This window comes from Carassius gibelio, chromosome A24 (genome assembly GCF_023724105.1).
Source record: "Carassius gibelio isolate Cgi1373 ecotype wild population from Czech Republic chromosome A24, carGib1.2-hapl.c, whole genome shotgun sequence".
NCBI lineage: Eukaryota > Metazoa > Chordata > Actinopteri > Cypriniformes > Cyprinidae > Carassius > Carassius gibelio.
In genome coordinates, this window is record NC_068394.1 from 7,342,368 (window position 1) to 7,356,500 (window position 14,133).

At 36.3% G+C, this 14,133-nt stretch overlaps 1 protein-coding gene across 1 annotated transcript; it reads right to left on the bottom strand.

Moving 5' to 3' along the window:
• Window positions 1-4,739: 4,739 nt before the first annotated feature.
• On the bottom strand, window positions 4,740-14,044 carry mtmr6 (myotubularin related protein 6). Its single transcript, XM_052543209.1, has 14 exons — window positions 13,824-14,044; window positions 12,404-12,523; window positions 10,744-10,906; window positions 10,332-10,489; window positions 9,362-9,490; window positions 8,850-8,984; window positions 8,627-8,759; window positions 8,434-8,543; window positions 7,565-7,690; window positions 7,434-7,483; window positions 7,153-7,353; window positions 6,949-7,083; window positions 6,729-6,855; window positions 4,740-5,308 (listed from the first exon to the last, which is right to left on the bottom strand). Exons 1-14 carry the CDS (start codon window positions 13,845-13,847, stop codon window positions 4,988-4,990), a joined length of 1,932 nt encoding a protein of 643 aa, XP_052399169.1. The 5' UTR covers window positions 13,848-14,044; the 3' UTR covers window positions 4,740-4,987.
• Between the last annotated feature and the right edge of the window lie 89 nt (window positions 14,045-14,133).

The window sequence follows — 14,133 nt, forward strand, 5'->3', positions numbered from 1 at the left end:
CAGTGTACAAATATGTGTTCATGTGTATACATAATAGACAGAAAGTTTTTGCATTCTTTGCTCATGTTTTATGGGGGTCATAATAGAATTAGTGTTGCATTATGAATTTGTTTTGAAAAGCAATCACATGTGGAACGTTTCCAGAAATGCTATAACGATCAGGAGTATTAGGGGAAATAAATGGAATAAAAACCTCTCAGTATAAATGAAAATAAGTCACTGAAAATCCCCCTCAGATGAAAAGGCTTAAAAAAACATTTGAGCTGTGTGGTCGCTGTAGCGTCTGTACTTAGGATTTAGGCAAAAGCTGCTGATTAGAGAAATTACAAGTATGAAGACATGAGGCAGATTTAGATAAAACATTTCACTCACTTATAATGAATGCATTCACAACACACACTCGAGGAGGTTTAGAGAAATGGCTGATGAAATTTAAATGAGATTAGATCAGCTCACGCTGGTGGTCCTCACCTGTTTCGGGCCGTCTGGAGTGGTTGATCATATTCAACTTACCCCTCTATAACACACAATCCATCTGCCCCCAGCATATGGGACCAGGGGGACTCCTGTTACCACACTCCACCACTGTTACCCAAGACCAATTAATTAGTCCAATTGTGTGCAATAGTAGCTAAACAACTGAAAGCTTTTGGGTTTTCTTTTTTTAGAGGTTGAAAACCACATGCCACCCCTAATGTGTATCAGGGGTGACATTTGGTGAGAAACATTATATGTTATAAATATTTTGGCAGAGCTAATAGACTGAGTTCCCACACCTTGACCAATGTATTTCAGTGACTTTCCCATGACTTTTCTAGTTGTTGATGAGGGTGGTGCAACCATTATTATTGAAGAGACAGGTCTCCCATACTTTTTGTGAAATAATCATTATTGTCAAAGGTTTCAATAACCATGAAAATAAGATTGAAGCAAAGGCCTCTAAAAGACAGTAGCTTTGACAGTAGAATGCATAAACTTGCAATTAGCAAGTGGTTAATTACTAAGCCTTCACCTTTCATTTAGGACTACTGGGTTAAACTTACATCGCCTAATTAATATTATTGAGCCAAGCTCAACATACATATACATATATATACATACATAATTTATATCTGCTCGATTTGAAAAAATGTATTTCACTTTAAATTAAGGTTTTATTCATGATACTATATCATGAACTTAATTCAATTTGCTCAATTCAACCATCATGAATTAACAATAAAAATTAATTTCAGCATTTATTAATCTATATTAATGTATATACTGTAATTAATTTGTAATCATATTTATTTATTATTAGCTTAATAAAATTAATTCCTAATTCTATTAGTATATGTAGAAATATTAAACTAAATGAATAAATGTTGTTAAACTATTGTTAGTTACTGACACTTAATGTACTCCCTAATGTTAACCAATTTGCTACTTAATACAAATATACATACTATTACTCCCAAAAAAATTCTGTGACTTATTTACGATTCTTATTCTGTTAGCATTTTCATTTCTAACAAATCACAGGCCTAGAACACAAATCACAAAATGTATATTTAGATTAACAGCAAATTTACATACAGCAGTTCTGAAACAAAGACATCAGTGCTAAATAATGATAGTTTAACATACTCATTTATTTGAACCTCCTGAAAAACCCACCCACCCCTATCTGTATATAGGCCTCCTCTTCCACCTCACTGGCATGAAACAATGACTACATTCACACAATGTACAGGGGGGCCAGAACCTGCCATATGTGTATGTGTGAAGGTAAGCTACCGTGCAGCCATTTCAACGAGGTCAAGACTTCTTGGCCTCAGATTCAGCTTTGGTTCCAGGTCTGCAGCACTGGACCGAAACTCCCCACCTGTGTTTGCCATTTCTGTCAGCAGTCCCTGAGGCATGGCGGATGGAATGTGCCACCACACCCATTGTTTCTTCGGGTCAGTTTGGGTCTGTATACTTGTTCTTCGCTCTCTGGGCCAAGGGAGGCTTGAGGGTACATGGAGAAAAATTAACCAAAACCACATGAGTAAAGTTAAGAGACCAACAGGAAGAAACAGTAAGAAAGAAGGAAAGAAAGAAAGCTTAAACGACTTCAGTTTGCATGGGTTTTTTGGGTTTCACTTCGGTGAACAAACACAGTGCTTACATCATCCACCCCTAGTGTGACATCCCTGTTGCTGCCAAGGACAAAACTCTCCTGAGAAACAAACTAGGACATCTGGACAAAATAGAGCTGGTCTGTTTGCTAATATGGGTGTGTTGCCCAGATTTTAAAATGCTGCTTCCCCCCCATTATCTGCAGCTGAAAAGGACAAAGGTGTGTGCAGATTCTTCAAAGCACAGCACAGCTCTTATTGTGGAGTTTATCAAGGCCAGACTAGATCAGGGACAAAAGACAAAGACAAATCTTCCCATGAACTGGGACATAATGCAGTTGGCACTCAAATAGAAGACAAAAAGTGCTATAAATCATCTTAGCCTGAAACAGTTTTTAACCATCCCACAGAAAATATTGACATACGCAGTTGAAAAAGAGATTGTTCAAACTTTGTTGTTGTGTCGTATCCACATCATCATCTGAAACCACAGCTGTGTGTTGTGCTAATAGGTAGATGGAGCAGCTTAATCACTGTGAGATAGAGTCAGACAGGCAATGTACCAGGGTAAACTGTAAAAATAGTTTAGCTACCATTAGGTTTGGAAAAAATTCAGAACAGGTTTCTTTTTAAATACTTAAATGAAATGATTTTCATGTTTGGTGTCACTTATATATATCGAAAAGAACTTCTGTGTTGTGTACTTACAGTAACACAATTAAATCGCTGTAGAGAGTGACCCATTTGTCCTATCATGACCAATTAATGTAGTTATTTTTTAATTAGAAGTTAAAAAACTGCCAAAAAGATTATATATTCAGTAAAAATATCCTTATTAATAGCCTATATTGAGATTGATACTTCCATTACATATACTGTTTTGTTTACTATGGAAGCCCATTATTACTTTAAAAAAGTAAAGTAATAGGCTACATCACACACACACACGCACACAAATAAACATAGGAAATTCCCGAGGAAACCATAACCGTCGTAAAATATGTCACGGTACATTTTTATAAAGCCCCTCTCACTCACCAGAATTCCTTCATAACTGTATTAAGAGCTGAGCGGCTTTAGCGTCTTATTAATACAGTCTGACCCGTGGATGTATTTCACGCGTTCCGTCACCGGTGCTCAGATTTGCAAAACAAACCCGGTTTACGGAGTCACGTGACACAGCTTTACATCCCATTGTGTGACCTCTGGTAGAGGTAAATTCTTCAATAAAGCTTACAATAATTACCAGAATGGTAAGAAATATAGACGGATATCGAAAGCTTTTATGTCACAAAACATTTAAAACGAACATGAAAATGGATATTGTGTGAGGAAATCAAAGGAAGTGACCAAATTTGTTTACTGGAGACATCAATTATGTTCCATAATAGTCTGAATTGATCAATAATCAAATACAGGTCCATAAACACAGACTTAGACAGTGCCTATAAGAAAAATGAGTGGTTATATAATCCCTTGGGTAATTTCGGATGAACTTGTGCTTATTATGTGGACACATTTCACTTATTCATCAGAAAACACTTCACCACTGGTATTTGCTGTATTGATTTTTTTTTTCAATTGACTAATCAAATCAAGTTAAATTTTATGCCTGTTTGGATTAAAGACAAAAGACTTGAGTGTTCACACATTTCACATGCATGCTGGCTCTTGTGTTTATGTCTTCACAGGCATGCAGCAGATCATCTAGGACCACGTTTGCAGGGATTAGTACTAATTCCTATTTCGCCTAGTGATCCTATTCCAGTCAGTAATACAGTCCCGAGGGTTTGGGTCTAATAATCACTTTTAGGACGCTCTTACAAATGCAAGACGGGTGACAGACGAGAACTTACATCTGGAAATGTGGTAAGACACTGACAGCCTCTCACCATAATGAGATGATTCTCCACAGAAAGAAGCAAGTGGCCCTCAGTGGACTACATATGAAAAAATATAAGACTTTTGTAATAACCTTAACTTTAGTGCTGAATGCCAAATTCACATTCTGTTCTAAATATAATCTCAGATTAGAATTATCTCCTAAATCAAAGTATGTTGAAAATGAGTCTAGACAGATAACCATCATTTTAAAATAGATTTAAATAGTAAACACATTTTAATAATGTTTGAAAACATTACTGTATTTGTGATCAAATAAATGCAGCCTTGGTGAGAATAAAAGACAGGTTGTGTTTTTTGGCAATCACGTTTTGTATGTGACGATGACAGATTGCTTTAAATTATCCATTCGGAGTAGTAACCTGTTTTTCTTTTTTTTTTTGTTACCCGTGATTTATTGTTAGCTCATAAAATAACCTGTAAATAAACATGACCTTTCACCTGCTCTATGACATCACATTAACCTTTTGGGTTCCTAACTGATCCCCCATAATCGACCAGACTGCACATGGGACACTTGTGTGTAGGGCATCTCTGCAGTCATCCTTCATTCTGGACAGCATCAGTCTTTTCACCCTTCAAAGATAACAGGAAGTGACATCGAATAAATTACGTTTTGAGCCAGAACACCTAAAAAAAAAAAAAAAAATGAGGATTTGATTCAGTAAGTCCATCAGCTCTTTGTCTAATCTTTTCTTTTTAGTAATATTGACATTATTTAAAAAATGAACAAACAAAAACAAAAAACAAGCTTTTATTAAGCAGTTGATGACAGAAATAACATTTGAATTGAAATATGTTGTAAATGAGTGCATTGGCATCACGTAGAGTAAACAACTGCGCACATGGGCGCATTCACACACACACACACACACACACACACAAGCAAACATACTTCATCTTTCTTACATCAGAATATACTTTTTTTTTCTCTCTAGTCCCACTAGATTCATGAAATTTCCAAAATCAAATGTTCTGATTTGTCCTTAGCAGGTCATTCTGGCCACTCCAAACTCCAAGGTGACCACGGCCGGCTCATTCTTGGAGCCGAATGATCCTGTCAGCTCTCCGTAACCATTCTCCGTGGCACTGCTACCCTCTACAGTCCGTTCTCCGCCAGTACTGGCCGGAGCATCTTCCCTGGCCTCCTCTCCGAACACCTCTTCATCTTCCTCCTGCTGCACTTCCTTCCGACTGAGAAGAGGAGCTCCCAGGATAAGAGACTGAGGTCGGGAGGGGAGACTGCGCTCTCTTGGAGGTGTCTGGGGCTTTAGAGGAGACGTACTCACACCAAACGCCTGGAGCTTCTGTACAAATGCACAAAGACACAGAAGAGCATGTGTCATTTCAGATGAATGCAATGAAAAGTATAAGAATACTTTATAGACATGTTCATCAAACATGTTCACCAGAAAAGCAAAATGAGTCACTGACAAATGCAAACACAGCTTCAATGATTTATGTAATGATATAATATCATCATTAAATTAAAAAGTACAACATTCAATAATATTACTATTATTAGTAGTCAGATTAATACATTGGTTGTGTGTTTTTAAATCACCAGACAATAAAAACTGTAAGAATATATATATATATATATATATATATATATATATATATATATATTAATTTATATTATGATGTATATGTGTGTATATATGTAATATTAAACAGGAACACTGTTGCAATAGCCAAAAAAAACATTGTATAGGTCAAAATTATTTTTTCTTTCGATTTTTCTTTTATGACAAAAATCATTAGTAATCATTAATAGTTATTAAGTAAAGATCATGTTCCATGAAGATATTTAGTAAATTTCCTACCATTAATATATAAAAACTTATTATGGAAATACTTATTATTTTGGACTATTTTTATTATTATTACTATTATAAGAATAAGGACAGCCCTGGTGGACAAAGAAAGCATGGGTTGTCAATGTTACACATTCTGTTTGAACATACACTGTAAAACCGAACAGTGAAATTAATCAAATGAAATTAGTTAATTGCACTCAAATAATAACGAAAGTTCATTGGACTTAATTTAAATAAGTTCTGTTAACTCAAAAATTTGTTGTAGTGAGGTGAACTTGAAAACAAGGAAAATAAATTTAGAAATTAAGTGTTATTTTGTGTGTTTTTACACAAGATTAACATAGAGGGACATAAGTTAATACATAAATGTTGTGTTATATTAGATTTTACAAAGGTTTATGTTATGTTGGATTTGTAGTGTTACCGTTATGGTGAATAGTAGAGCCTGTGGTTAGACTGAGAATGGACAGCAAAAGCCTAATTTTGAGTGTATTTCCCACATTATAGGAGTTGAAAAATAGATAAAATTATGAGTGAATTACTCCCCAATTATAAGTTCAGAAATATAATTATTTAAGATAACTCTGAGATATTTTAAGGCAACTGGAATTAAATTTTTTAAGTTTATGTAAACTTAAAACATTTAAAAACATCACTTAAATGTTTTTGTGTAATCTGTTACAAAATATTTTTTGAGTTCTGTGAACTTATCAGGGTTTACAGTGTACAGAGCAAACTGTACTTCAGTCCTTCATAGCCTCATTTTGTTAGTGCAACATCTCCTGATCCCTCAGGGGAAACTTAGTGGTATTATAACACACAAATCTGTAACTAATTCTTTTTCATGGGAAATGAGCATTCGAGGCTTAATTTTTATCCGATAACCAAATTCCTGTGGTGGACTCACAGTCTTTAGGGCTTGCACTGTGCCCTCAAGCTCTCGGTTGCTTTCTTTCAAGGTGAGGACGTGTTTGAGAATGGACTGCCGAGGGTGCATGGAACGGTCATACTGATGGTACATGTTTCTCCAGAACCTGCAAAACAAAACGGTTATTGATTAAACCATTGCAGAGTCTACTAAACAACGGAGGAGTCATTTATGAACAGAAGAGGTCAGTCAGCTGTACTTGAAGTGGTAGGCTTGGGTAGACGGTTCCAAGACCGGATGTGATTCTGCAAAGCTTAGGCTGTACACAGGGTTCAAGTAGTTCTGCTTTTCACTCAGAAGGTGAGCCCATAATGAATATGTCCTCTCCTTCAACCTGTAATGATATGCAAATGAAGTAAGTGGTTTGAGATGATGGAAGGAAGCGAATGTTAGTTTTACTCACTGAAGGTCCTCTCTCTGCCGTTGGCTGTTGCCCAGGAAGTTGCCAAACTGACAGGAATGGACATGCTCGTGGATCTGAATGAGGAACCACTCGCTGAACTCGAAAGCCTGAGGAAACTGTTCAGTCAGCTGCCATACACACTCCAGGAACTGTGTGAAGATGGGTGACACCTCTTTTGGGTCAGGGTCCAACTGATCACACCTGCGGGGAAAAAGGCGTCAAGGTTATTCCAGACTTTTTAAGCATCTAGAGTCAAGGACTACACAGTGAAGGATGCTTACCTGTCTGCAAACTTATGTCCAAAAGAGATCCAGTCTTTTTCAATAAGTACCTGAGAACAAGAGGAAGATATATTAGATGGTGGAAAAAAGATAAACAACAATGTCAGCTTGAACAGATGAAAGGCTCTTACCATGAAACCTTTAATGGTGCGATAGTACGGATCCATCAGCAGAGAGCCCAGAGCACAGACCTGAGCCGTCCGATCCCATCCATCAGAGCAGTGCACTAGGACACTAGCGCCCTCAACAGTCACAGCCTGGTATTACAAAAACATTTATAAGAAACAGGGTCAGTTTAACCCAAAAAACTTTGTTACTTGAAATAAAATACAGTTTAACTGTAATATATATATATATATATATATATATATATATATATATATATATATAATATTATATATATATAACACACAATTTTTGTTCAACTTGATGTACTAAAATAAACTAAAACTGAAAAAAAATCTTAGATTAATAATTTATTAGTAAACTGATAAAAATGAAAAACAAAATTACTAAAATTAAAATGAAAGTAGTAAAGAATAAAGATAATTAAAAATATTAGGAAAAACTATAAAAGTACATAAATAATCCTAAAATAACACTGATGAGAAAGCTGTTGAATTCAGTGTTGTTACTGTTAAAAAACGAATCATACAATATTTTTAGTAACTGAAATAAATATGAAATCACATAATAGTTAAATATTAGATGCAAAACCTAAGCTTAAAAACTAAAAATGTAAAAAATAATAATAATAATTAGGAATGATGTCTTGGTGACAAACTGAAGTAAGTTTAGGTACTAAAGCAGGGTTTTTCAAATTAATTAAAACTAATAAAAATGTAAAATACTAAAATTTAAGCCAAAAATAAAATGAAAACTAAAATGATAGAAATAAATGCTAATTCAAAATATTCAAAAATACTACAAAAATATATAAATAATACTAAAATAATACAGTATACTGAAGAATCAGGGGCATCAGAGACTGGAGTTTTACCTTGGCAAGGAATATAGCAGCATCCATGATGGCTTTGATATGACGCAGCCATCCGCTGTTTTCCAGTCCAACCAGGTAATCAGTCATGGAAAGTGAGCGCGTTCCCATCACTAGGAGAGACACAAATAACAAAGATGTTGACAATTTTAAAAAATGAAATGAGAATGAACCAAAAAAGTCGACAATCTCAGACCTTCCAGAAGCTTCTGTAAACTTCCTCTCATCACATGGATGTTCTCGATGCCCACAAACTGGAAGCGGATATTAGGGTAGTTGTCTTCATTCTCATAACCTTTCCCTGCCGCACGATTCGCCAGTGCATTCAACTACACACAAACAGTGCTTAAGGAACCTGTTATGATCACCCAACTGACTTGAAGATCATACAAAAAAAAAAAAACTTCATGATGTTCTACCTTAGGCCGTGTGTCCATCACATATATGCATCGGCTATTGTGATTGGCCTTGCTGATGGCCTGAAGCATGTGTTCATCTTCTAAACAGCGAGCGCTGAAGCCAGAGAGAGGCTGACTGCATCGACACACCGCCGCCTGGAGACATGACACAAACAAATATAAACGCTTACCACCCTGAAGTAGGCTACATTATAAAAGCAGAGTAAATGAGGAACGACAGACTTAACAAGACCAATGCAGATTCTGGGAGGAAGCCGCTGGCATACAGCCATGATTTGCCAGTAAAACTACTGTTTAACATAATCGGCCTCTGTGTGTTGACAAGCCATTACCTGTTTACAATCCTGTTCCATTTATCTAACACTGCACAGAAGAAACAACTAACTTTCATTACTGAGTCAACAGACATCTGCACATAAAACAGTTTGAATGAACGCTAAAGGTTAACAAAGGGCCTAAATCCTTCATATCTTTCTTTTCTTATTAGTATAGATGGATTAAACCATTCTTACCTTCTTCTCCTGGTAGAAGTATGTTAGGACAGGAAAGCGGCCTTTGCTTCTGAACTTGGAGCTTCCGACTATGATGGGTTTACTGGCCGTAATGGGTACGTATAAGTCTCTTGGATATGTCTCACACACCTAAGCACACAATTTAGAGTCAGGCACATTAACAATAAACTAAAGAAAACTCAAATTTCTCTTTTATATATATTTAGTTGAAGTATTTGATATTAAACTTATTTATTTCAATTAGTTTCTTTTTAATTTCAAATGAACCTTTCTAAATGTCACTGATGTTTTTTCTCCAATTATTATATTTTAAGGTAGATTGTCATCTAATATTTATATTTTATTATAAAATATGAAATCAAAAATATTTTTTAAAAACAAGAGCCCAGCATATATAAGAACAGTGTTCTTTTAGTATTATTTAAACATAATATATAGTGTTTGCTCATATTTATTTTATTACAATTTTGAAGAATGTAAAATATTTTTTTTACTTGTTTAACAGTTTTGGTCACTGTGTATTGCTATATGACCCTATATTAGCATAAATACTGTAATTATGTGCAACGCTTATGTGTAATGCCTAAAATAAAGCATCACATATTATTAATCACAGTATCTAAAATGTTTTAATTGCTTAAAAAAGATTTGTAAAGTTCAGGTTTTCTGCAGGTTACAAATAGGTGATGACTCAAGGCCTTTCAGTATTATGAACGAACGACTGAATCATTCACTCAAACAGTTTGTTAACAATCAGAGTCAGGCTTATCTGACTGAAACCTAGTTTTACTCCAACAGCATTATTCTAATACTAGTCTTGAGGGACATTTTACTCTATTTTAGGTTGCCTGTCAGCCTCATAAGACCTGATTTTAGGTCACACACATCCTGAACTAGAATCAACTTTGCTGGATCAAAGAAAGAGAAGATGACTTTGAACATATTTGACAAAATCTCCCTCCCATCATACCTTGTACTCCCTGTTAACATCCGTCAATTGCCACTGATCACATGGCACTCCCATCCGTTCAAACTCAGCTGCGAGGTCTATGAGCTGCCAGCCCTCCTCTCTCTGTTGGTCATTCTGCTTTGGGTTGTAGGAGAACGCGTACAGCTCATCGTAGGACACTGGTGCATGGATTAAACAAGTTAATAAACTATACAAAATGTGAAAATGAAAGTCAAAGTATTCAAGCGACCATCTAGAGTTGGTACTGATGCTCACACGTCCCTGACCTCCAGCCAACAACGCATGACCACAATATCCCTTGTTCAATCACAGAACAGAGGGTGGCATAGACCTAAGGGTCTCCCCTGTGACTTTCAGGAAACTTTTGCACTCTATTTATTCTTGATGAGGGCAGACATGTGAGTTTACCCACCTGGTCTCAGCAGCCTGAGCAGAGAGCTGTAGATGTCATGGCAATCACGCTCTCGCGGAATCACAAAGTGGACAAGCCGGAAATTCCGGCACTGAATGAGGAGCGGGCAGCCACTGGTTGTGAGGGACAGCTTCTCCACGGAGGCAATGTGGTGATGAAGGATCTGAACACACAAACACATAAATACAAAACTCAACTGATATTCTTTTCAACTTAAAAGTACTTACAAGTACGTAAAGGCTCGACGTCATCAGTTTTCTGAACAAGTGATCGTGTGTGTGTACATAAACACCACTGATCCTCAAAAAACTACTCTTAAACACGCTTCTTTGGTGAGCATACGGTAGAAAACACTGGATGTAAATCAGTGAACCTGAAGTGTAAAACAAATGTTTTTGAAGATTAACTTTAAGTGAGCGTTAGATGATGGAAAAAGCTATTTAAATATAAAAATAGGGAAACAGTCATCCATAATTAAATATCGATCAATACTGATAAATTAAACTCTAAAATCGGCTGGTAACTGATATATAGTCCCTTCCTAATGTATATATAAAAAGTTAATAACTCTGTGGTTGTTAGATGTTTTATAGTTCACTGTTTTTCTAAATATATTTCCTGCTACAATGACTAGTCAGATTGGTCTACGTCGAGCATGTTTTTTTTTTTTAAGACATGTTGAAATGTTTTGTTTTTTCTTCCTTCCTCGTCTTGTGTTTCTCTATCTTTAAGAGGAATATAATGTGCAAGAACATGATACACTAATACATACACATAGACAATTACCAAATTTTTGGAAGGTCAGATTATGGGCTATTATTAAAATGCGCATGTATCTGCATTTCCAATTGCATCGTGACTCCGTGTGCTGTTGTTATTGTTCACTGAAGTGTGTACGTAATGCATAATGCATAGGGACCAGAAGGCAGTGCTGGAGGAAGACAGAGAGCCGTTTTGTGCGAGCCAGTCCCGAGAGTGAAGAAGTTACACCTGAGAGTGCAGAACTGATTTCAGTTGGGTTCCAGACGGCTAGTTTTTAGAAAGTGAATCAATTGATCACTTTTGATGAATTTAAAGAGCAAGTGTCCTCGCTGAATAAAGGTATTTAAAAAAAATGTAAAAAAAAGATTAGAAAGAAACTTGCTGAACTTTATCGCTCACCAGGCAAAAATAATAAGTTTGATCAATTAGAGAATGAACAGCTTAATACCATTAAAACCTCTCAAGTTTATATATATAGTGATACACTTTGTAGGTTAGTGTCAGTCAGCATCTTGACCTCCAATCTGCTTCCTGTGTGGAGAAGATTGGGAGATAAAGTTAACCGTCTGCCATACACTCAATGGAGCGATCAGTGGACTCTACAGGTGGCAGATCACGTCTTGAGCTATGTGGGTCATTGGTATTCATGTCCTCTCCTGGCCTCCCCTACACTCTCGTATTCACTTGGCCTCCAGGGCAAGCTCAGCTGACAGGTTTCCACAGCAACAGTGCCTTCTGCCAACGTGAGGAACTAGTAACCTCATTCCCATGATCTAATTCACTAGAATCCAGTAAACAAAAAGGATGTAGCTGTCCAAGCTGCCCTGTCGGTCACACAGGAATCCTTTATCACGTCATGAAAGATCATTTAGAGAATGTTAGAAGGGGCTTTTCATACCCATATCTCCTGGGCACTGGTTGAATTACTCTCCACGAAGATCAGATGTGTAGCCGTCAGATGGAGGGTTCCTGTAACGGACTTGTTGCTGAAGCGATCTAGCAGCTTCACTTGTTCTACCTGTGGAGGAAAGCACACGTTACATGTTTTTTTAAATGTATTAAGATTAAATATATATTCTACCTTGTAAATATGAACCTAACCATGAGCAATCCAAAATAAATGGACTTTCACTGGCAAGGCCTACTCGTGTTTTTTCACATTTTCTGCATGTATGGAGAACCTGAGGAATTTATTTCAACATGGCAAAAATGTGTTAAATGAAGCTGCACTTTTATTTGGAACTGCAAGTATAATCACATATTTAAAAATATATCATAAACAAACAAAACAAAACAAAAATGTGGGGGAATTTGTGTTCATGGGTGTCGCATACATACGCCAAGTCATATTTTAGCTGATATGGCACAACAGACTCCTACAGTTAAATGGCTTTGTATCACATTAACTGAAATCACGTTAAATGGTAGTGCATGTCATATTAGCCGACATCACATCGCTAATGCTATCCTACCACGTATTTTGTGAACTTAAGAAGGAAAAGATGATTAGAAGGTCAGTTTAGTGGAAACAACAACAACAGAGACACCAAACACAGACATCAATAGACATTCATTCATGTTATCTAAAACTACTGTAAATTACAAATAGATCTGCCTCGGTTTCCCAGCAACTGGCCTGCAGCTAAGCAACACACTTCCTGTGACTCCAATAAAATCAGCAGACAGTGGAAACCAAACACTGATTATGATTTTTAAAAAGACACAAATTCAGGTATTAAAAAAGGAAAAGTCAGATACAGTCTACATGTATATATCAGTATATATACCATTAACAATATATTTATGTATGTATGTATGTATTATATTGTATTAATTTATTTCTAAATAATATTATATAAATGTAATTTCTTTATACAATATATATATATAATAAATAAGACCACTTACAGTATACATTCAGAATTTGGGAAGTTTTGAGAGCCTTATTCATTACATCACTGCTCTAAAGTCTTCAGACAACATAAAAATGCAGAATCAGCCTCCAAGGCCCGAAGCTTTCAGGACAGACCAGTTCTGCACAGATTTTGAAATCTGTCAAAATGGCCACAAAGGCAGAAATTCCACATACTGATCACCGGGACTAGATTATGTACATTCGGCTCATATGCAAGGCCAGAAGATATAACGTTAGATGAACATAAACAATGCTGAGAGCTGCGCGCCCAATTTATATGGTTACACCACGTCATGTGTTAAGATTTATAGATGCATACATTACATTGCATTTAACAAGTGTTTGTGACTTTGTGACACAGCAGGGCAAATCTCGCCGAATCCTACTATTTAATAAATTGTACCTTTGGTGTGCGGATGTGCTCCATGAGGTCTCTGTTTTAGAGTGGTCAGCACAAGGAACGGACGACAATATCCTAAACAGATGCGTTCATACATCGGATGAATTAGTGAGGAAAAAAATCCGCCTCCGTTTGAAGCCAAGTTCAAAACATCTCCTCTACTAGCAGCAGCTAACAGTTTCTGCTGCTCTACTCAGCACTTCCTACTTGGGGCGTGTCTGTGTGAAAAACAGACGGGTGCATTCTGGGAAATGTAGTTTTCAGACGCGTCCTGATACATTTAGTTTTTCGTTTGATATTCAGTATAACCTAG

What these genes read in the sequence shown, in the direction of transcription:
- mtmr6 (XM_052543209.1), bottom strand. Translation starts at nt 13,847, where the DNA reads ATGGAGCACATCCGCACACCAAAG. An exon ending in AGCACATCCGCACACCAAAG is followed by an intron (nt 12,524 to 13,823) that starts GTACAATTTATT and finishes TTTCCTCCACAG; the next exon opens with GTAGAACAAGTGAAGCTGCT. An exon ending in ATGTTAACAGGGAGTACAAG is followed by an intron (nt 9,491 to 10,331) that starts GTATGATGGGAG and finishes TTGTGTGCTTAG; the next exon opens with GTGTGTGAGACATATCCAAG.